Here is a 21,614-nt window from a genome sequence, read left to right on the forward strand (position 1 = left end):
ACCCTTGATGTCACTTAGCGTCCAAGCTCCAGTGTCCTCCACCATAAAACAGGGCTAGTAGTTACGGGCTAGTAGTTACTGGCTCATATATTTGTCTCAAAGATTTAACTGCAGGAGAAAAAATGTTTGTGGCCTCTCAGGAGTGCTTCATAAATAGAAACTATTGTTACTAAAGATCAGGGCACTACCCTCTTGGGTATTATTGTTACTTAAGTAAAAGCAGTAACACGTTTTGGAATGAGGCTCTTAAATTTCTCTTTGTTTTTGTGGTCGTTGGTGATTTCTTTTACATCGGTTGTTTATCATAAACCAACTTGTTTCTATCCATGTGTATATAGTGAAACCAAAAAAGTGAAGACAATATGAATTCTAGCATCAAGAGTAACGAACCTGTCCAGTGTTTTCTTCACCAGGAACAAGGAGAGATGTATCACTTGTTTTCTTTTGTTTTCTGGCTCCTCTCCCACCTGGCTTCTTTCCTGACCACTGCTCTGTACCCCACTAATGCTTTGCAGTCCCCTTTGAAGACCTGGATATGTTTGTTTTCTTCACCCTTCCCTTGTGCCTGGCTATTTCCTACCTCTCCCCAAGCTCTCTCATTTCTGTTGCTGTAGTTTTGGTTGTAGTCGTATGTGAATTGAAGTATTCCTAGCACCTAACATTTCTAGTGCTTTACATGTTTTAGCCTCGTGGCATACTATCCCTACAGTTTTATGGTGATCCTAATCGGACACATTTAAAAATTGAGGCACAGTGAGCTTCACCCCTTCAAGGAAGTGGCAGAGCAGGATTCATATTTATTGTAGGGAGATTCCCAGTTCCACATCCTGACCAGCTCACTGCTCTCCTCAGGCCCGCAACACATTGGTGAACTGTAGAACCACCACAGTAAACTGCTATATATCACGAGCCTGCACGCATATGTGTGCACACATACGTGCAGAAACACGTATTTCGCAAAACACTATTATCCTTAGTGCTCTGCACTCAATTTTCTATTATATCCATTCTATTCTAGTTCATATCAAAGACAAAATGATGGTCATGAAGCACAAAATTGATTTCATGATCCATTGCCTGCACTTGCAGTTTGAGAAAACAAAACCACTTTTCTTTTCTGTCCCCTGGTTAGCCAGACTCCTGCTCTAGGTAAGTCCCATGTCTGGAGCCTCTCTTGGGCCCTTATTCTCACCGCAGCCCTACAGGGTTAACACCATTTTCCAGGAAGGAAATGAAGATGGGCCGAGGGTGGTTCCTTATGTATCGGGAGTCAAACAGCTCTTAAGCAGTAGAATCAGAACTCTGGACTGTCTGACTTCAAATACATATACAGTATATATATATATATATATATATTTTAACTGAATGATCTTCAGTATCTTACTATTTTTTCTATCACACTCAAAAACAATTCCCCAAAATCACAACAAAGGACAATTGAGAGCAGTGTCAAAGATAGTTCTTGTTTTTCTCATTTGGACAGTGATGGTTTTGAAAGGCTGAAACATTTGTAACATTTGCTGAAAAATCGTGAGGCACACTCTGCACTAAAAGAAAATCAATTTTTAAGAAAAGGGGTTAATGCACTTACCTGTCCTAGGCTAGCATCAGGAGTAGGTAATCGAAATTGTACCTTGCCAGAGCTAAGAGCCCTTTCTCTTTACAGCATCTAAGTTGGCTGCAGGGGTGGGAAGGTCTGTTGGCCTCGTCACTTAAGTTACTTGTCTATAAGCGCAGACAAATTCCGTCCCTCTTCCCCTGGTATGAATAGGAAGCAGTGTCTCAGCACCCTGATTTAGAGTTTGGATCAGTCTCTACAAAGGAGAATGAAGGTTTTTGTTTGTTTTGTCTTTTCTGATTATTGTTGGGGTTTTTTTTGTTTTTGTTTTTTGAGTGTACAATTTAGGTGAGCCAGGTCTGCCTCCTTCTCTGGCTGTGGCTTGCTGTGGGCCTGGGAGTGAGCTTCCATGGCCATCCCGTTTGTCCAGCTCATCCAGGTCCCTGCTGCCCATGCCGGGAGAGATGAGAAATGGAAGGAGAGGATCCCAGCCAGTGCCCACCTCAGGAGAGGCAAGGAAGTAGTGACACAAGTGGTGGTACAGTCATGGGCCGATCCCACCGGGAATATTCAAAAACAAATATTCTTTGGAATGTACCTCTCAATTTGTATAAATTTCAGCAGAAAGGAAAAAATGAAAGCCCTTCCTAAATTGCCAAAAGGGTAGCTGAAATGGGCACTTCTCTTTATGCTCACGACTCGAAATAGTTAAACATGTTCCCTACGGAGAATAGCAAGATGAGATTATATTTAGAGAATAGCTTGCTTATCTGAAAGGATCTGGAAAAGTGGATTTCAAAACTTTTTTGGATGGATTCTCTACATCTAAGGCCTTTTTCCTTTTGGCACCAAGAAAATGTTTTCAGTTGAAAAGTGATTCCATGCAAATTCATTATTTATGATTGCACCCCAAGGGTTGGCACAGATCAACAGCTATCATCTTTATCATGATTAAACCGATTCTTTATTTTTCTTTCTTTCTTTCTTCTTTTTTTTTTTTTTTTTTTTTAACATTTAATAGACTTTTAAAAATCAGAGCCAAAGCTACATATTTTTTAAGCCGTCCACCCTGCTGCCTTGGTATTTATTTCCATTTCCCTGGGTTATCTTCGGTAGGTGGGAAAGGTTAACTAGAGCTGTCTCTTTAAGACTTTTTTATTCTGGATTTATTTCCTCTATTTTTGTTTTGTTTTTGTTTTTGTTTTCGTTTTGTTTTTCCTTGTTGAGAACAGAACTCAGAGGAAAGAGGTAGTATGCTGTTACTAGTAAAGAAATACAACTGGAATCTAGCCTAATGGAGTCAGCCTTTTGTTTCTGACACTGAAGTCTTCATTAAAGCCCAGGGTAGTGCTCCCTGAGCTCCTGACCTTTTGTATCGAAAGAGGACTTTACAGGACTTAAACTCTTTTTCCTTTGTTGGCAGACAGTGTTCTTTTCTTCTGAATATGGATGATGATCAGTTCATTCAGAGGCTATAGGATTCTTTTTTTTTTTTTTTTTTTTTTTTAAAGAAAGTAAGATTTAAAGCCTCTTCGGGTGATTCTCTCATTCTTGAAACACAGAGACAAGCTACCTTAATAAAGGTCCTCAGATTAGAAATGAAAATGTAGCTCTTAGGACACAGGGGACCAGCAGCCTCTCTGGAGGCTATGTTTTCGGAGAGGACAGATTTCCTGGTTTGGGCCTGAAATGATTAAGGTATGGAAAGTGTTGTACTTTATCTGCCTGGTTTGTAACCACTTGTACTTTTTTTTGGTCTTGGACCAGGGTCATTTTAAGCTTCTGAAAGTTAGTGGGTAGGATTTCCTTTTAGGATAATGAGAGCTTTGTCTTCTAGTAGCGTCTACAAAAGGCCTAGTAAGACCGTGTTCTTAGTCTTACAATTGTGTTGAGAGATTATCAATTTACTACACTAAATGCTTTGATTCAGAGTGGCCATTTTTGGGTCACATGGCTAATCTGAACTTACTTTGGTTAACAAAGGAAAAAAATTACTATGGCACAAAAAATTTAAAAAGGTAAGCTTTTAATGAAAAACAGATTTGATGTTAAGATTCCATTTAAAATAGTACGCTGAAAAGAGCATTTGTTTTCCTGACTGTACCATGCCATGTAACTCTTCCAAAATGACGCTTAATTGTATACCCTCAGGAAAAATATTTAGGTTAATATATTTAATGTATATTATATGTTTACATGAAGCTTGTATGTCCTGCCATGAATCTCTATGCTGAAATGTTATGCCTGCAAACATTTTTACATTTATTTATAAAATGAGTTTATAGACTTCATTGCTTGAACGTGATGGTTTTGAAAGACGTGGGTACTTTAAATAATAGTATCTATCAGACGTGGGTACTTTAAATAATAGTATCTATCAGAAATGACGATTAATTTGACCCTTATCTGCTCTTGCAGTATGTGTCTACTGTGAGCACTTTTATTACCTTTTGAAGATAGTATAGTGGTTTCTTATTTGGCAAGTGGATGAAAGTTAAATGAATAGAAACCAAAATGAACACCACGCATAATACACATTGGCATATTAAACAGACATTGTTAACAAATTGCCTGCTGGTTTTAAAGAAAAATACAGCTTCAATCAGTTAACGTTCTAATAAATTATTCTCTTCTTTCATGTTTTGACTGAAATTGTATTCATTTGGAAATATATATTCAGTCTGTCGTAACAAAGAAAAATATTCTAAATTACTAAACTGTTTGCTTCTACACACTGCTAAGTGAACTTGAGTAATCACCTACTATATCCCTTTAGATTGACATAGAGATTTAAGTGGTGACCTGGATTGCAAGGGGAAGTGGTTAAACTCAACTTTTTTCTGTATGAGAGCGGTGACTTGATAATGAACAGAACCTCCCTACAGTCTCTAGATATCTCAGATGTCTGTTTAGAGCTCAACACAAAGAGCCCCAGGCTCAGTGTCAGAGAGACCAACTCCTCTTTCTGCAAAGAATCACATGTTAGTCCCCCAGTGTTTGGGCAGGTTCCTCCATTTCAAGACTTTTTCTTAAAGAGAAGATGAGGGAGGTGATGGGAGAGACCCTTCCTGTGAATGAAATAGGGGATTGGATTTTAAATGTGTATTCTCCTCTTGAATAACCACCAAAACAATGCCTCCCAAACCTGCGAACTGGGCCTTTTCATTATTTAACAAAAAAAGAAAAGTCTATATTTGAAAAACAAGTCAGGATTTTTTGTAGATTAGCTTAGGAAACAGCTCTGTAGAGTATACTTTAAAATCCAGGTGGACCCTTTATCCTAGACCTGTTAACGGATGTGAGTTTGTTTTATGAGAGGCACCTGAAGGCAAACACGTTCGGTCCTGTCAACCCTGATCGGCTTGGGATTAGTATAAGCAAAGAGACCACCTCCCACTTCTTTGGCTGGCCTTGAAGCTGATTCCTTACTCTGTCCATCACTTTACCTCCCCCAAACACCAGTCATCAGAGTCTCTCAGTTTGGGCGCTGGAGCAGATATTACTCATGGTTTAGAGCCTTGGTGGGAGGAGGACTGTGAAAAAGTGAGGAACAATGGGTAGCAGCCCTCCTTTATGGAACCCTCAGGGAATTGGAGGAGGGGAAATGAGAGTTTGTGAACTGATAATTACAAAAGAGTAAGTTAAAGTAAGATGTGAAGATTTTCTGAAGTAGAGTGAATGAAATACACTGACAGGGACCTCCTACCATGGCTTATTAGATAGTGGTTTATTATTATTATTTTTAAGTTGCTATTTAGGAAGACAGAGTGAGAGGCAGAGATGTAGGTAGAGAGTGAAGCAGGCTTCCTGCGGGGAGCCCGACCTGGGACTTGATTCCAAGACCGGGGGCTCATGACCTGAGCCAAGGGAGACGCTCAACCAATTAGCCACCCAGGTGCCCCTAGTTAGTGATTTAGTCTTTGATCCTAAATTCAGTAGTTTTAAGGGAGACTTTGAACTGGGATCTTGGGATTTTCAGTTCAGTAATCATTTTGAAACCTCCGATGACCAGTTATTTTTCAGTGCTTTTGGGGCATATCAGCCACCAATTTTAATTAACTTTGTAAACAAAGTGTCCTTTTTAATTGTCTCTTAATATTTGGATTTTGCCTTCAGGTAGGCATATTTTGGATAGCACACCTAATGCATTCATTTCTCCCTCCTCAGTCTTAAAACTGAGACCACAGGGAAAGAAGGTACAAGAGGCACTATGAGTGTAATTCTTCTCTGTGGCTAGAGAGAAGAAATGTTTACCTTAGTCTTCTCAGCTTTTGAGAAGCCAGGAGGAACAATCTAGCCCCAAGGTCAGGGGAGATTTGAGACTGGTGATTCCCTTGATCCCTTCTTGGATGCCTGTGGAAGTCAGATCTTCTCTTGCTTCCGCATCTGTGCATCTCGTTGTCCTACTGACTTCCCTAAAAGTAGCCAGTTGGGCTTTGCTCTGCTTCACATGCTCTTTTGGTCTGGGTTATCAGAGCCTTCCACAAGAAAACAAAAATGGCCTACATAAGCTTAGGTACCAGATTGTCTCCTGAAACCCAGAAGGAGACATAATACTTGCAAGAATGATTTAATTGTGGCTCCTCCTGAAGCAAGTGACTAGGAAGAGCTATTTAAATTAAAGTAATATTATTATTACTCACGTCACAATGGGTTTCAAGTTATCCTGTCCTTGTAGTTAATAACGAGGTTCTGTGAGGCATGTAATCCTGATGCTCAGACAAGATAATGTGAGGATTAGCTGGTGCAAAACCAGAGGCATCTCTTCATGCATAGAGTCGCCAACTGGCCCATTAGTTCATATTCTCTTTGGACATAAACCAGGGTGTCCCATTCGCACATGGGAAGAGACTCCTAATTCCAGAAGACTGTTCTACCAATGGAGGAAGTATCCTACCTTTTGTATCTGTGCAAATGTGAGCACATTTTCCAATTTTGCTTTGAGTCATAAATGTCAACGAATTATACTATTGATATTTTCCAGGGTCACAGCAAGAGCGACGATAAACTTAACTCTCTTGATGAGTATCCTTAAATAATTGTATCCTTGTTTTTCCTGCTTAAGTAGATATTAGTAGGGAGGCATTTTTAAAAGCCGAATCCTCCTCTCTTCAGTTTTTTTCTTAAGACGACCCACTTCAACAGTTTATTTTGTTAGCAGTCAGTGGTCCAGAAGATATTTTGGGTTACACTTTGTGCAATGGAAAATTCATAGAGACACTGTTTTGTCAACAGGTGATTGTATCCTTACTATTAATGATTATAGTGAGTTTTGGTTTAAAATTTTACAATGTTCTGGAATTTAGCATTGAAGTAAAATGAAAAGAGGGCTATAGTGTTAACACTATTTTTGAATATTTAGGAGCCTGTTTTATTCACTGGAACAATGAGGAAAAATCTGGATCCCTTTAATGAGCATACGGATGAGGAACTGTGGAATGCCTTAACAGAGGTAATTTAATAAACATAATTATTTTAAGCTTGTTACCATCAGTATGTGTGTTTGTACCTCTAGAATGTTGCAGATAATAAATGGGAACTTCTTGGTGTAACAGCCTCTGTTCACTACCTGGGAGAGCATTGAAGGCTTGGACACACTTAAAATTTACCTATTAATGATGACAAAAACCAAAAATAAAACATCTCCTATTTTCACTGTAACTTTATTTCTAGAATCCAAAGCAATTCAATACATTCTCTTACTTGTCTTTAGCAAAGTACTAAACTGGGAGTTATATTTATGGGTTTACATTTTGGTGACCAGTTAGCCTACAACATTCATTTTACTTCTTCTTAAGGAAAATCCACTCAATGAAGATAGTAATAGTTTTTCATTATTGACTATAGATAAGGAGAGCATATTAATAAAATGCTTTGAAGTTGTGTAAGAAAGTGTTTATGAAAGTTAATATAATTAGAATGTTTAATAATTATTTTTGGCAAATATGTCATTTTAATACTACTAAGTAAATGTAAGTGGCAGCACCCTGGACCTTTCACTAAGTTTTCATGCTATCTATTAATTTCTACAGGTTTTTCTGTTATTTGTGTAGTCTTTACCATTTGGGTCACTTCTTTGAATTTCCTTGATCTTGCATGGAAAGGATTTTGGCTGTTAGGATGCTCTTGGTTTGTATATTTTGACGCTAGTTGTTTTGTGTGTTTGCCCTAATCCTGCAAATTAATTCTAAACTCCTGGATGTCAGAAACCATGTCAGACTTCTAAACCTTAGACGTCTAATCCCTCATGGGATCTACCTCACTCTTTTGTATTTAAAAAGGTGGCACTTAATAAATGGTTGCTAAAGTATTTGATCTCTTCATTTTGAGAACATGTGACTTATCTCTTTAAAAATAATTGCACAGATCCCAGTGACTGATTGCTCACATTATTGTAGTTTTGCATCAGTGTTTGCCATTTCGTATAACCCTTCCAGGGAAAGCTCTAAGCTCTTCCAGTATGTAGATCCACTTTGACTGTGATCAGGCATAATTGGAGGCTAGACAGTTTCCTGCCAGTCATTCTGGTTTCTGAAGGCATGTCACTACTGAGTCTTACACCCTGCTTTCCAGTAACCCTAGGGATTTTATTTTCCTGCATTGCGCCAATTAGTTCACCTTATCCTTCAAGCTTGAAAGCAATTGATCTCTAATTTCATTTAAGTTTGTGAGTCTTCCTCTAGTGAAATTCTAGAAGAAAAGAGGTGAGCAGAACAGTTAGCTATCAAGTCTAAAGAAAAATAGGACGATCCCTTTCTCTCCGACTCCTGTGACAAATTTCATAATTGTGATGCCATTGGGACACACCGTAATTAAACAGGAATTACTGGTAAATTATTTTTCCCTTTGTTTCAGAGCTTGCAATCTCTCCTCATAGATTCTCAGGTAGCAAAATTACTCTAGAACACACTGTCACGGGACCAGAAAGAAATGTTAATTATGAAACAGATCCTATAAGACAGATCTATAAAAACTATCTCAGAACTTTGATCATAACATTCTTTTCTTTTCTTTTTTCTTTTATTTTGAGAGACACACAGAGAGAGAGGCAGAGACATAGGCAGAGGGAGAAGCAGGCTCCATGCAGGGAGCTCGATGTGGGACTCAATCCCAAGACCCTGGGATCACACCCTGAGCCAAAGGCAGCCACTGAGCCATCCAGGTGTCCATCCCTATGCTTATTTTTTTCTGCCAAAATTAAAATAAAATTTAGTGGCCTGTCAGAATTCTAAATATAATGTGATGGAAGTGGTTTTGTAAGCTCTACCTTTAGTTTCTTTTGACTACATTTGGGACTTCCTTAAATAGAAATAAACAGGATTGCTGCACAAAGTGAGGTGTGTAGTTTTCATGTGTTGCTTCTAGAATTGACCTCATTGCTTTAGTGGTACCTCTTTGAGTGAGAATTCATCCCATAGCTGTGTTTCTCTAGGAATTATTTCTTCCTGACATGTATATTTTTCAACAAAAGATTTGGTAGACTTTCTTAAAATATGGATATAGCATTGTATTTACAGCATGATTCAAACTGTTTTACTAGCATATAGATTCTGAAGCGTGTACTTAAGAAAGGCATCAAAACATAAATGTTGCTTATTTTGGGGATAATAGAAAAATTAGGATTTTTTCCCCCCACTCCGCTTTGGCTTTTCTGAGTTCTCCAGATTTTCTCCCGTGTACTTTATTGCTTTTATTCTCTGGATCATACTCTTGGCAGATGAAGTATTACAGACTTCATAGTATTTATATGGGTTTCACGACCCTATTCAGAGAAGTTGGGATCATTCTGTAATAGATTAGGTAGCACCCTTCACCTGGAATCCTTCGAATCTCCAGGCCTCTCAACTGTGGACAAAGAACCTACCTTCCCTAAAACTGTAATCAGGATGTAATATATGTGCATTTACCTGGAGAAACACCATATAGACGGTGCAGCATACAAGTGCCATTCAGGCTCTTTTCAATTTATCGTGTTCCATCTACCCACCGTCTTCACGGCTTGCTTCTTCCCATTGTGTCCAAACCTGAGCATCATCACCAGACCTGGTATCTTTGGCAGCTCCCTTAAAGGTAGACCAACCACCCCAGTCAGATGCTTTACAGATGATGTCAAGCTGCAAACAGAACCCTAATTCACAGGGTTGACCTGAGAGCCAGTATGAGAGCACTACTATTTTTCTCCTCTTTAAGGACTTCAGTGAAGGGATGCCTGGGTGGCTCAGTTAGATAAGCTTCTGCCTTCAGCTCACTTCATGATCCCGAGGTCTTGGGATCGAGCCCCCAAGCTCAGTAGAAGCCTGCTTTTCCCTCTGCTGCTGCTGCTCCCCCTGCTTGCACTTGCTCTCTTCTCCATCAAGTAAATAAATAAAATCTTAATTTTTTAAAAGCCTCCAATTAAGGTTTTTCTTTTCTTTTCTTTTCTTTTTTTTTTTTTTTTTTTAAGGTTCTTGTGTTTCCCGCTCCTCTCCTAGATGAGGTAGACGTTTGAAGGGTGGCAGTACTGTGCATGCTGCCCATCTCATCTGGGCTCTTTTTTCATAAATTTAAAAATAGCCATAAACCAGACATTAGAAATTAGTGGCAATTGGGACACCTACAAAGCACTGGGAGTTCTTAATATAAGTAATGACTGCTAAAAAAAAAAAAAAAAAAAAAAAAAAAAAAAAAAGTAATGACTGCAAATCAAGCAATTTATTATCCAAGGGGCTAAAAGATCATAATAGATATACTGCTGAGTGTCCAAGTTTTGACACTTCTTCTAAACAAAACAGCACCAAACAGTTTTATTACTGGGATATGCAATTAAGAGTAGGGGAATGTCCTGTTAGAACTAGGGAGAAGTTGTCTATTTATGCTCCACACTGTTGGCACCTCTATTAGAGTATGAGTCTTTCTCATATAGGAAACTAAGCCCGAGAACTCTGAGCCTCAGCAGTGTGTGCATGGGGAAATGTACTGCAGCTCTTCCTTTAGTGGTGTTGTATTTACATTTCTCTGGAGGCCATTCATTTTGATCAATCGGATTCCCCTTTACTTCATTACTATTGGTTTAGTTCTAATAAAAACTTTTGTCCACCTGTTGGTTGATTGCATTTCAGAGTGTCTTCTCTCTCCAGTTCACATCAGCCTTTGTGTTTGAAAAGAAAATTCAACAAAATGTGGAGATCGTGTGACATCGGTGTTAGCCTAGTATGAGGGATCCTAACACCTACTAGATTCAGCCCAGATACTGGGTTACTCTGACAAGGTTTACTATGATGGAAATGGGTGTCTTGTAAATTCAGCTTATTATTTTCAGTTTTGGTGTAGTTCATTATTTTCTTTAGCTTAAAAATAATCCTAGGGGATCCCTGGGTGGCTCAGTGGTTTTGCACCTGCCTTTGACCCAGGCGTGATCCTGGAGTCCCGGGATTGTGTCCCACATCGGGCTTCTTGCATGGAGCCTGCTTCTCCCTCTGCCTATGTCTCCGCCTCTCTCTCTGTGTCTCCCATGAATAAATAAATAAAATCTTCAAAAAAAAAAAAAAAACAAGCTAGTAAGCTGTCATCTGCGTCGGGCAAGCATGAAGTTATCTCTTCAAAGTCAAGATACCAGCCTTAAGAAAGACCCATTGGCTTCTATAGATATTGCCAACATCAACTCAGAAGGAAAAGCTAGTGAAAGCCACGATTGGTTCCATCACCTGGGGGTGTGATAGGTTTCATGAATAGGTTTCATCAAAAGAATCACCTGTATTCTTTACAAAGAGGCCCTCCTCTTTGTAGGGAATGGGGTTGATTAAGCCGAATTCTTCCATTTCATAATTTTAGTGCAAGGTCTGGCCGCCACCATCCGGTTTTTATACTTTAGATTTTATATGCCTTTCATGCTAATGTTGAGTACCAATATCATATTGAAATCTAACTCAGATTTCCCATTTCTGTGGTTTGGCTTCCATCTTAAGCACAATAATTCTATTCACACAAGTGTTTCAGCATTTAGGATCGCTGTCAAAATATTGCTCACTCACCTTGTGTTTTGTCATTTGATACTTATTTCTGTGTCCCTCCTTATTGGCCACCACCCATCAATCTATTGGTCTCTTAATTTGAAGTACATTTACTGTCTGTTCTCCAGCTCTCAAGAATAGCATGAGTTTGGTTCTTATTCTGTAAAATTTCCCCAAACCAAGTATTCATGGGGCTGAGCTCTACCACTCAGTGTGATTTCAGATTATTTTTGGTGTTTAAAAGGTTTTTTTGTTTGTTTGTTTGTTTTTTGTTTTTGTTTTTTTGGAAATTAAAATCTTAGATAGGGATCCCTGGGTGGCGCAGTGGTTTAGCGCCTGGGGCGCGATCCTGGAGACCCGGGATCGAATCCCACATCAGGCTCCAGGTGCATGGAACCTGCTTCTCCCTCTGCCTATGTCTCTGCCTCTCTCTCGCTCTCTCTCTGTGTGTGTGACTATCATAAATAAATAAATAAAAATTTAAAAAAAATCTTAGATAGAAGATAGATTAATATAAACAGTATCTAAACTCGGAGGCCAGGGGAAATAAGATCTGATGTTGGACCCTGTTTTCTTTCACTGCAAAACATGAGTTTAAAGGAAATGTACTTGACTGGTCTAGCAGTATGTACTAAATTTGGGAAGGAGCCATTTCCAAAATGGTTCCAGGTTTGCTAATATATTAGGTGTGGTTTCCATTGTTTAAATTTGTTTTGTTTTTGCCATTAAAATCTTCCAAAATGAAAATGTGCTCACACATTTCTGTCTTTTGAGAACCACACTTCCTGCAATAATGAAACAATTTTTTTCTCCTTTTAGTGCACTAGCTCTTATGTACACAATGTATTCTGGGAAACTTGACTCAAGCATGATGATCCTTTTAACTTTTTTTAATTGTTTAGACTACACTTAGGGAAATAGCTGATAGCTTCAGGTTTTTGAGGGATTTCTGTAATTCCAAGGAAGGAGTTCCTGGTGGATGTCACATGGCAGAGATGGGGGATAATGATATGATTTCTTTTCACCAACTTTATTAAGGTATCATTTTTACATAGGAGAAAATTCCCCCATTATATGTGTGATCACTGATGGTCTTTGGTAAATTTGTAGTTAGTTATCATAACTATCCAGTTTTAGAAGATTTAGAAGATTACTGTCACTCCCCCTCCCCACCTCAAATTCTCTTGTGTATTTATAGTTAACTGTCTGCCCCCAGGCAAGCACCATTGTGCTTTTTTGTGTCTTATATATAAATTCCTACAGTTATCTTTTATCTAAAAATTAAGAGGGAGCATTTTAAATTATTCCTTGTTTTACCTTGAGAATAGCTTTATTCAACATAGTAGTTATTTCTTCATGCATGAACTGATGGTGTCTACTGATGGCAACACAGAACACTCTCAATTCCTTTTAAGATTGTGCTCCTAAGAATAATTCTGTGCTGAGTTGATGGTGTGCGTCTTTTTCAGTAAACAGTAACTGTAAGTAACCCTACCATCCATCATGTGACTGGACATGTAAGCTATTTCTGAGCTCCCACATCCACTTGTCTACTTTTGTAAAGATGTGATTTTTTCTGTGTCCACAGGTACAGCTTAAAGACGCTGTTGAAGATCTTCCTGGCAAATTGGACACTGAATTAGCAGAATCAGGATCGAACTTTAGTGTTGGACAGAGACAGTTGGTGTGTCTTGCCAGGGCTATCCTCAGGAAAAATCGGATATTGATCATTGATGAAGCGACAGCAAATGTGGATCCCAGGTACAGACCTGAGGTTCATGAGCCTTGGAATCCAAATTTTAAATATGGTCAATGGGAAACCTTTAATGATGCTGAGAAATGTTTCTAAGTGCTCTCTTCACCCCAAAGACACCTTGATAAATGTTACATTCTGGGAAACAGGGGAAGCAACCCAAACAAATTACACAGTGTTAATAATATTATTAGGTATCCTAACACAGCTAATTTCCTAAATTCAACTCCTGATAGTTTCAAGCAGTTTGAAGGAAGAATATTAATATGTTACATGCAAAATAGGAAGTTTCTATATAGGTTTTTTATACTCCGTTTCTCAAGAAGACCATGTCTTTGTCTCTTAAAATCATTATGAAAATGTCTTGTGATTGTTTTAAGTCTTAAGTCTGGTTTTCCCCTTTTACTGAACTAAATCCGACTCCTTTGGTTCCAGAACTGATGAGTTAATACAAAAAAAAATCCGTGAGAAATTTGCCCACTGCACTGTGCTAACCATTGCACACAGGTTGAACACCATTATTGACAGCGACAAGATAATGGTAAGACCCTCACCTGTGGGTTTCCAGGTGTTTCCATTTATGTTCAGTTTTTCAACTTAACTTTCCTTGTACAACCTGATAGAAATTTCCAATAAGTTAGTTTTCTGTCATTTTTCCTGTCCTTCCTGACAGTAACTCTGTACTTAACTATACCTTCAGAGTGTACTGTTAAATAACATAATAATTTCATATTTCCATATTAGAAGTTTCTTTGAATTGTCCTTTTCCTTGAAGATGGCCAGCCATGGAAATATTTCAAATCCAAGATCTAGCCTCCTCTTACAGAGTCATAAAATACTCATTGTCACCGTGTCACTGTTGTTTCAGTATTTTGAATTCTCTCTCTCTCTCTCTTTTTCTTCTTTTTTTTTTTTTTAATTTTTTTTTTTAAGGTTTTTATTTATTTATGATAGTCACAGAGAGAGAGAGAGGCAGAGACACAGGCAGAGGGAGAAGCAGACTGCATGTGGGGAGCCAGATGTGGGACTAGATCCCAGATCCCAGGATCACGCACCCAGAACCAAAGGCAGATGCCCAACTGCTGAGCCAGCCAGGTGGCCCAAGTATTTTGGGTTCTATCAATCAGAAAATTAGCCTTTCATTTCGGCTGGTGAGCGGTTGTTGGTTAAGTTGCAAAATTTCTTGGCTATTGAGATGTTCGCAAGATGTAATGTTAGACGGCAGTCTGAGAAGAGAGGCCCAAGTCCAAAACACCGAATATTTCAAAGAAAAAATTTAATATAGGGGATTTAATATAAGAATTGGAGGTCTGAAAAAGTGGAAGGGAGGCACCAGGGTAATAATTTTTGGACGCACCTGAACACCAGGACAGATCTCCGGACCAGAGCATGGCAGAGGAGAGACCCTGAAGACTCCTATGCTCAGATTTCCAAGGAGAGCCACTGTCCAGCTGCTGGTCACATCTGTGAGGGGCACCATGAGGCTAGTTCTCAGTGTGTGTTCTAATGGATGCTGGGGGCTGGTGCCAGGTCCCAGTCCCTGGGTTATGTTGCAGGACTGGCATAAACGATGGCACCCATTTGCTTCATTGCCCACCGTCAGTATCCCCTCTCATACCCCCTGCTGGTGGAACCCAACAGAGTACCCCTGGTCCAAAGTGTCTCTGATTTGGGATTTGCAGAAACCAGCCTCAGCATCTCAGGTGTGACTGTAGGATAGAAGGTGGATCTGAGGCTGCTGAGACTAGATAAGCATCCAGCAAATCTCTTCCCTGGTTATCCGGGGACCGCACACTTGGCAGGCTCTAAGCTTTGGTCTCTAGGTATCTATCTGCTGTCTTTTAGATTTGATTGGCTCTTTCATTCATAGTAATTTCATCTTTCCTTTTTTATTTTTCTTTCCTTATTTTCCCCCTCCCTCTCTTCATTTTGTCTCTATCTTCCTCTCTTTTCTCTTTTGTCTCCTTTTCCTCTGTTGCTTACTCGTTTTCAATAAATCTTAGGATGTGGCTTTATAAAATGAGAGGAAGTCATCCCTCAAAGGAAAAGTGTTTAGATGCAAATAATCTGGAGGAATGCTCAGGCTGAGTCCCCATTTGTGGCAACAGGCTGAGTTTTACCTGTCTCGTAGACACTGACCATTGTTACCAGACACCATGGTATCCAGTGATACTTTGATCAGTGGTGAAGCAGTAAATAAATAAAGAAGGCCTGTATAGTGTATGAGAGGCAACAAATGGAGTTAACCCGTGATTTTGATGATCTGTAGTAAAAAGGTTAATGATCAAGAATAAATAATCAGTAAGATCCAAGCTTCCTTATGTCCGGTGAAAACAAAGCTGTCTCCTTTGAATCTTTCAGGTAGTTTCTGCAACAGTCCCTCCTACGCTGCTTCTCATGCACTGTCAGGTGGGATCATTAGTGCAGGGGCTTATTTGGGAGCAATGAGAAATTCCAGATTCTCCATGATGAAGCACTATCTTCCATGTTAGCACTCCCCAGACCAGGACATGTACAGGAATGAGATCTGACGGGGCAGACACAAGAGTTGGGTATTCCCAACCTAAGGGATGCTTTAGGATGCTTTAGGATGTGGCCTACCTGGACTAGAACATCACAGTAGGAAGCAGGTCACTCCACCTGACTTCCATGAGCTACCCTGTGACATTCCATGATGGCCTGACAGTGACTCTTAAGATTCCAGAAACATTTAGCATCATGCATCCTTATGCCTTCATTTTGTGTTCTTAAGTAGTAATTGGAAAAATAACCTTTCATTGCCATTTGTTTCCCATCACTGTGTTCTCATCTCTTGGCATTGAATGGCACACATTATCCTCACAGTAGGTTGAGTGAAGCGATGAAGCTTCCCTGTCTGACGTGCTTTGTGAAGCTTTGGGGCCAGAAGCCGCAAGCTGGGCTGATCTCCTGTTCTGTTGGGGGCTGGTCCAAATAAAATCCTTGCTCCTAAATGTACCATATAGATTTATTTTTGTTTTGGTATGACCACAGTGATGGTAGCTTCTTTGTTTCATCTCCTTCTTAGAAATACTTAGAATAAAAAAAAAAAAAAAAAGAAAGAAAGAAAGAAATACTTAGAATACTGTGGCTCTGGAATGCATGATCGGTTAAGGAAACACCAAACGACAGAACTCCCAGACTCTTTAGCTGGTCCTTCCTTAATCTTACCCATCAGCACCTGACCCACGGCTGGAAACTTCTGTATCCTCTTTACCAGTCAGCTTCCTTGCCATTATCAGAATAGGTCAATTTGTGGAATGCATTCCTTACCAGTATCTCCTGGTAAATTTCAAGAACCTCAGATTTTTCTCTTGGGCAGTTTCTTTGTCCAAGTCCTCAATGTGGTTTGGCAGAGCACTTTACAGCCCCTCCCTTCCTTATTGTCTTGACCTCACTCTCTCTGCTCTCCCTCTTTCCTTAAGGAGGGAGTTGAAACCCGCATATTTAAGAGTTAAAACTCTGTTGTCTTTGGGTTCAACAGGATGCTGGCAGCTCGGACTAAGTCTCCAGGAATGGAAATGGTGAGAAGGTTGGATTGGGGGCAGATAAACAACAATATGATGGGTTGAGCCTGGCATGTGAGGGAAGGGTTCTGAGGTCTGGTGGAGTTGGGGGAACTGAGGGTGAGAAGTCGGTTTGGAGATGAGAAGTACAAGTTTCTCTTCAGAGCTTATGACCTGTGCCCAGAGGGACCTTAATTTTGTGGTGAATTTTCCCATAGGGCTGCCGCTCCTATGAAGCGGGACCTTCAGTCTGGGGCTCCCACCATGGGAGGTCAACATGGCCACTTGCTTCCATCTTGGTCATAGCTGGTTTTGGTTGCTGGCTCCTTTGACAGGGAATAGCAGGATTAGACCTCAGGGGACCCAGGTGGCGTGCATTCCCTAGCCTCATCATTGGGGTCTTGTCCTCTGTACTCCATCCACTCCGGGTGGAAACCTATTTTATTGTAGAGTTTCTGATTAGCATTTGGCTTTTAATCCAGCAAAACACCATAAATAATGTTCTTTTCTCAAACTTTTAATTTGGGGTACATTTTTTTTTTCTTGCTGGCTTTAGAAATACCCATTTCCTTTCCACAAAACAAGGGATGGTCTGTTCTGTTATTCTGAAAGCTTTAGGGCCATGGAGACGAGTCAGTCAGCTACAAGGCCTGCTCTTCTGGAGAGTGGAGAGTGGTGTGGCAGGTGTTGGTGGAGGGTGGCAGCCAGCCTCGGGGAGCGGCTGTGTAAATGACGGACGCTAATGAAGGGCATAACCAACAGCCCTGTCATCGTAAAGTCGTGTAATTGCACGTGCTCACGGTGTAATAATTACATTTTGTTGCACTGGTGAATACTTCTGCACAAAGACGAATGGATATGGTTTTGTTTACTGTAAGTAAATCAAACAAAAGGCTTGTTGGGAAACAACTGTGACCTAATTAATAGCTTTGTTTATGTGTTGGCTCTCCAAAGGGATTTACCCAGTTTTGGTTCATTAAGCGCCATTAATGTGTTAGGCTTAGAATTCTATTTTACAAAGATGTTCTTTCAATTTTAACTTTATTAAACATGATGTAGTCATAATGACAGCTAATTTAATCTTCCTCATTTGCTCAGTTGCCACAAAACAGTGGAGCAAGACAGACAAATTAGAAATCCTCTTTCTCCTAATACTCACCACTATCTCTGCGTTAAAGACGGCTTCTTCCCTGTAGTTTGAGGATTAGTTGGTTACTTGTGACCTATCTTCTCTTCAGCTGGTGGTATCACTTTTTCCTCTTCATTCTTGCGTACCCTCAACTCCTGACAGTACCCCTGTCCCCCACCCCCCATCCCCCCACCCCCCGCCGCATTGCTGCCTGGTTCAGCGTTTTCACCATTGAGGGTTAAGGAGTTCTAGAGAACGAAAAGCTGGGGATGAGAAGCCCAGAGGCCACCTCTTCTACTTACAGTCCATTTTACAATTTTGTAGTCTTTACCTTTCTTCCTCAACTCCAGGCTCTCTGTATCTTTTTTTTTTTTTTTAAAGATTTTATTTATTTATGAGAGAGGCAGAGAAATAGAGAAGCAGGCTCCCCACATGGAGCCCAATGTGGGACTCAATCCCAGGATCCCCCAGGATCACAACCTGAGCCAGAGGCAGACGCTCAACCAATGAGCCACCCAGGTGTCCCTCCAGCCCCTTTTAATTGAGTTTTTTCCAAAGACCTTAAACCCAGAAACGGTTGTAACATACCACCCCCCCCCCCAAGCCTCACCATCCACCTTGGAAAAGCAAAAAAACAATAACTCCAAACTAAGTGGAGTTTTATTTCAATTCTTTTTTTCACCTTGATGGAATTTTTCTTCCGTGAGCCTATATCCATGGCCAGAGTTAGAGCATTTCAGAAGAGAAATGGTCCTCAAACAATACACCAAGAGATTTCATTCAGGTTTTCAGAAGGAAAGATAACTACTAGGAAGGTAGAAAGCACAATCTCAGAGAAAAAATACTTGGGGAGGGGGTGGGTGCCTACATATGACAGCATGAATTTGGGGGAGCAGCTCAGGTGGCTGCTGTGACCCAGCCTTCAGTCCTCTTCCCTAAGTGATGGTGGTTGACCACTTCAAGACCTAAGAAAGGATTCTGAGTAATACTTGCCACAGTATCTTATCACAGAGAAAATCACAGGCACCCATCTGACCAGTCAGGGACCCAACATCCAAGGCTGGGTAACTGTCCCTTTGCCTCTGGGTCAGCAGCCCACCAAAAGCAAATGTCTGAAACTCTGATCCTTTCACTCTAGTTGCTGTTCAGTGGGATCTCCCTTCATTGGTTGTTGTCATCTCTTTGCTCTTTGTCAGTTTTCTCTCTCCCCATCCCTCCCTCCCAGCCTCTCCCTGCAACCACCCCGCTATCACTGATGGCATCCCACCATTTAAAATGGATTAGATTATTTTGCAATTGGTCCATTTAACTTTTATCTCTAGGACAGCTACCCAGAATATCTGCAGATCCTCAGGCCCAATAAGCACATCTTCATTGAGTTTCTGTAACTGACTGACTGAGTCATCCAATATAATGTATTTTTCCTTAACCTGCTAGAGAGCACGAGTGATTTGAGGTTGGCGTTCCTGGAGAGATGCTGGCACCATGAGATTGCTCCCACCCCCGCTCAGATGTGTGCTTTCATTTGTTGTTGACCTTGGCTATTGGAGAGTTGGGGGCATAGCAGGAAAACACAGGAACCTTTTCTTATATAAAAGATGTAAAAGATGTTAAAAATAAGAACTCAGAATTATACCTGTTTTTCTATACGTAACGAAAATCTGGAGTTGCTTCCTTCGTGTTTTAGTTACTCTCAAAGATCTGGAATCTTTGCTCAAGCCAGTAATATAAAGGTGAAATGGGTTCAGTTGTGTTCCTGGACTGCTCCCCAAGAGGCACTGTAGCACCTGGACCATGAGTCTTGGTGGCTCAGCACTCTTGTTTCTGCCAGAGCTCTCTCCTCTTTGACTGTCCCTTGTCTCATTTCTGTCTGGCTGTCCCTCATGTCTCCCCTTCTTGCCCACGCAGCAACCTGAGGGATGTGGTCCTCTGAGTCTCTGTCCCTAGTATTGCCATCCTGGTATCCCATCACCCGATTCCAAATACCAGCTACACCCACTCCTCACTTGATCTCACCCTGAAGTCCTATCAGACTATAGCACTGGGCAGTCATGTCTTCATGCCCCAAATTTAGTTTCCTTTGTATTTAACTTTTAGCCAGTTTCCTTTGTATTTAATTTTGTGTGCCTACTCCTCATGCAGAGATGCAACAGAAAACAAGGGAAACTGCATCATCCTGCCCTTAAGGAATTGAGAGACTTGCCTCTGGACCTCTTGGCTCCTGTTCTCTGGGTCTGGAATGACCACTGTCCATCCTCAGCCCCACTTCACTTCTCTGTGTTAGCCTACCCATTCTTTCAGGCTCCATTTAGTAAACTCTCTGTCTTGAAGGTTGTCCTCAGAACCTGTGGCCAGAAATCCTTTCTTCTGCTGCTCAGGTCACCTTTGTGCTTTTTTTCTTGCTTTATAGACATTTGAGCACTTCATTCTCTCAGTATGGACTCCAGAAAGTCAGCCATTATGACTTACTTACCTTTTGCTTCCTCCACAGCATCTCTCAGGATGACATGAATGCAAGTATGCAACAAATGTTTGGGGCATAAATTCATAAATTAATGACGGTTTCCTCAAATGTGTCTTTGCCGTGTGTTAACTTATGCTTTATTCATCCTAAAAGTTTCATAAAATTGGTTTTCTTTTTCTGTGATTATCCATCTACCAAGCACACAGCAAATAATTTGAGCCCTGAGTATGATAAAAATGCAGTGGAAAGTGGACAGGGGCAAACGTTTGCATTTATAGGCATATTTTTCTTAAATTATATGAAGTCAATATACAATATTATGGAAAGGCATCTTAGAAAATTGAATATTAAAATTCTCATCTCCCTTATTTTGCTTCTGATCATTGAATGGTCATTCCCTGGAAAATGACATGGAGAGGAAAGAATAGGGATTCAGCCCTGGGTTTGAATCCCACCTCTGCCTTCTACTGATTCGGAAGCCTACGCAAATTACTGAACACATCAGCACCTCAGTCTTCATCTCTGGCTATGGGTTTTTTGGACAGAATGTTGTTTTGCTCATCTTTGAAGTTCCTGTTCCTAGAACAGTGCCTTGGTATTAGGTATAACTATTTCCTGGATAGATCGATGGATGAATGGATGGGAGAGTGGAAAGTAAGAAGTAAGGAATGATAAATGGGTAGATGGATTGAAGGAAGGAAGGAAGGAAGGAAGGGAAGAAGGAAGGAAACTGTGTACCCTGTCTACCTTGAGAATTAACAGTGATGTCTATGACATACAATGAGTGTTCAATCCACGGCTATTTTTATTTCTTTTCAAATTCAAAAGACCACTATTTTATTATGAATTGAATTTTTTTTTTTTACTCTTAAGGCATTCATTCTTTATTACATTGCATTATATTTAATACTTAGAAGGCTCAAAGTATTTCAACCAAAATAATCTTTTGGTCATTTACATTGCTATCCCTGTTGCTTTCTGAGAGCATCATCCCCCCCTCCCCTGCTCTGCTTTTTCAGATACTGGCCGATTCTGAGAACTACTCATCTCAGTGGCATTTGTGTGTTTTCAGACAATATGAGAGAAAATGGAAAAATTTACTATTCACTCAGATTTCAATAAAGTACAAAGTTGAACATGGACAAAAATATCAGTAATACTTTCATTCCCTTAAAAATTAGTCTTTATGGTCGGAGA

General features: G+C 40.2%; 1 protein-coding gene across 1 annotated transcript in view; it reads left to right on the plus strand.

Annotated features, from left to right (window-relative positions):
- Window positions 1-21,614, plus strand: part of ABCC4 (ATP binding cassette subfamily C member 4 (PEL blood group)) — a 247,657-nt gene that overhangs the window by 212,164 nt on the left and 13,879 nt on the right. The window contains exons 27-29 of the mRNA XM_072782615.1: window positions 6,921-7,010; window positions 13,136-13,308; window positions 13,736-13,841. Coding sequence (XP_072638716.1) covers window positions 6,921-7,010; window positions 13,136-13,308; window positions 13,736-13,841 — 369 coding nt within the window. The remainder of the gene's footprint in view (window positions 1-6,920; window positions 7,011-13,135; window positions 13,309-13,735; window positions 13,842-21,614) is intronic.

This window comes from Canis lupus, chromosome 17 (genome assembly GCF_048164855.1).
Source record: "Canis lupus baileyi chromosome 17, mCanLup2.hap1, whole genome shotgun sequence".
Taxonomy (NCBI): Eukaryota; Metazoa; Chordata; class Mammalia; order Carnivora; family Canidae; genus Canis; species Canis lupus.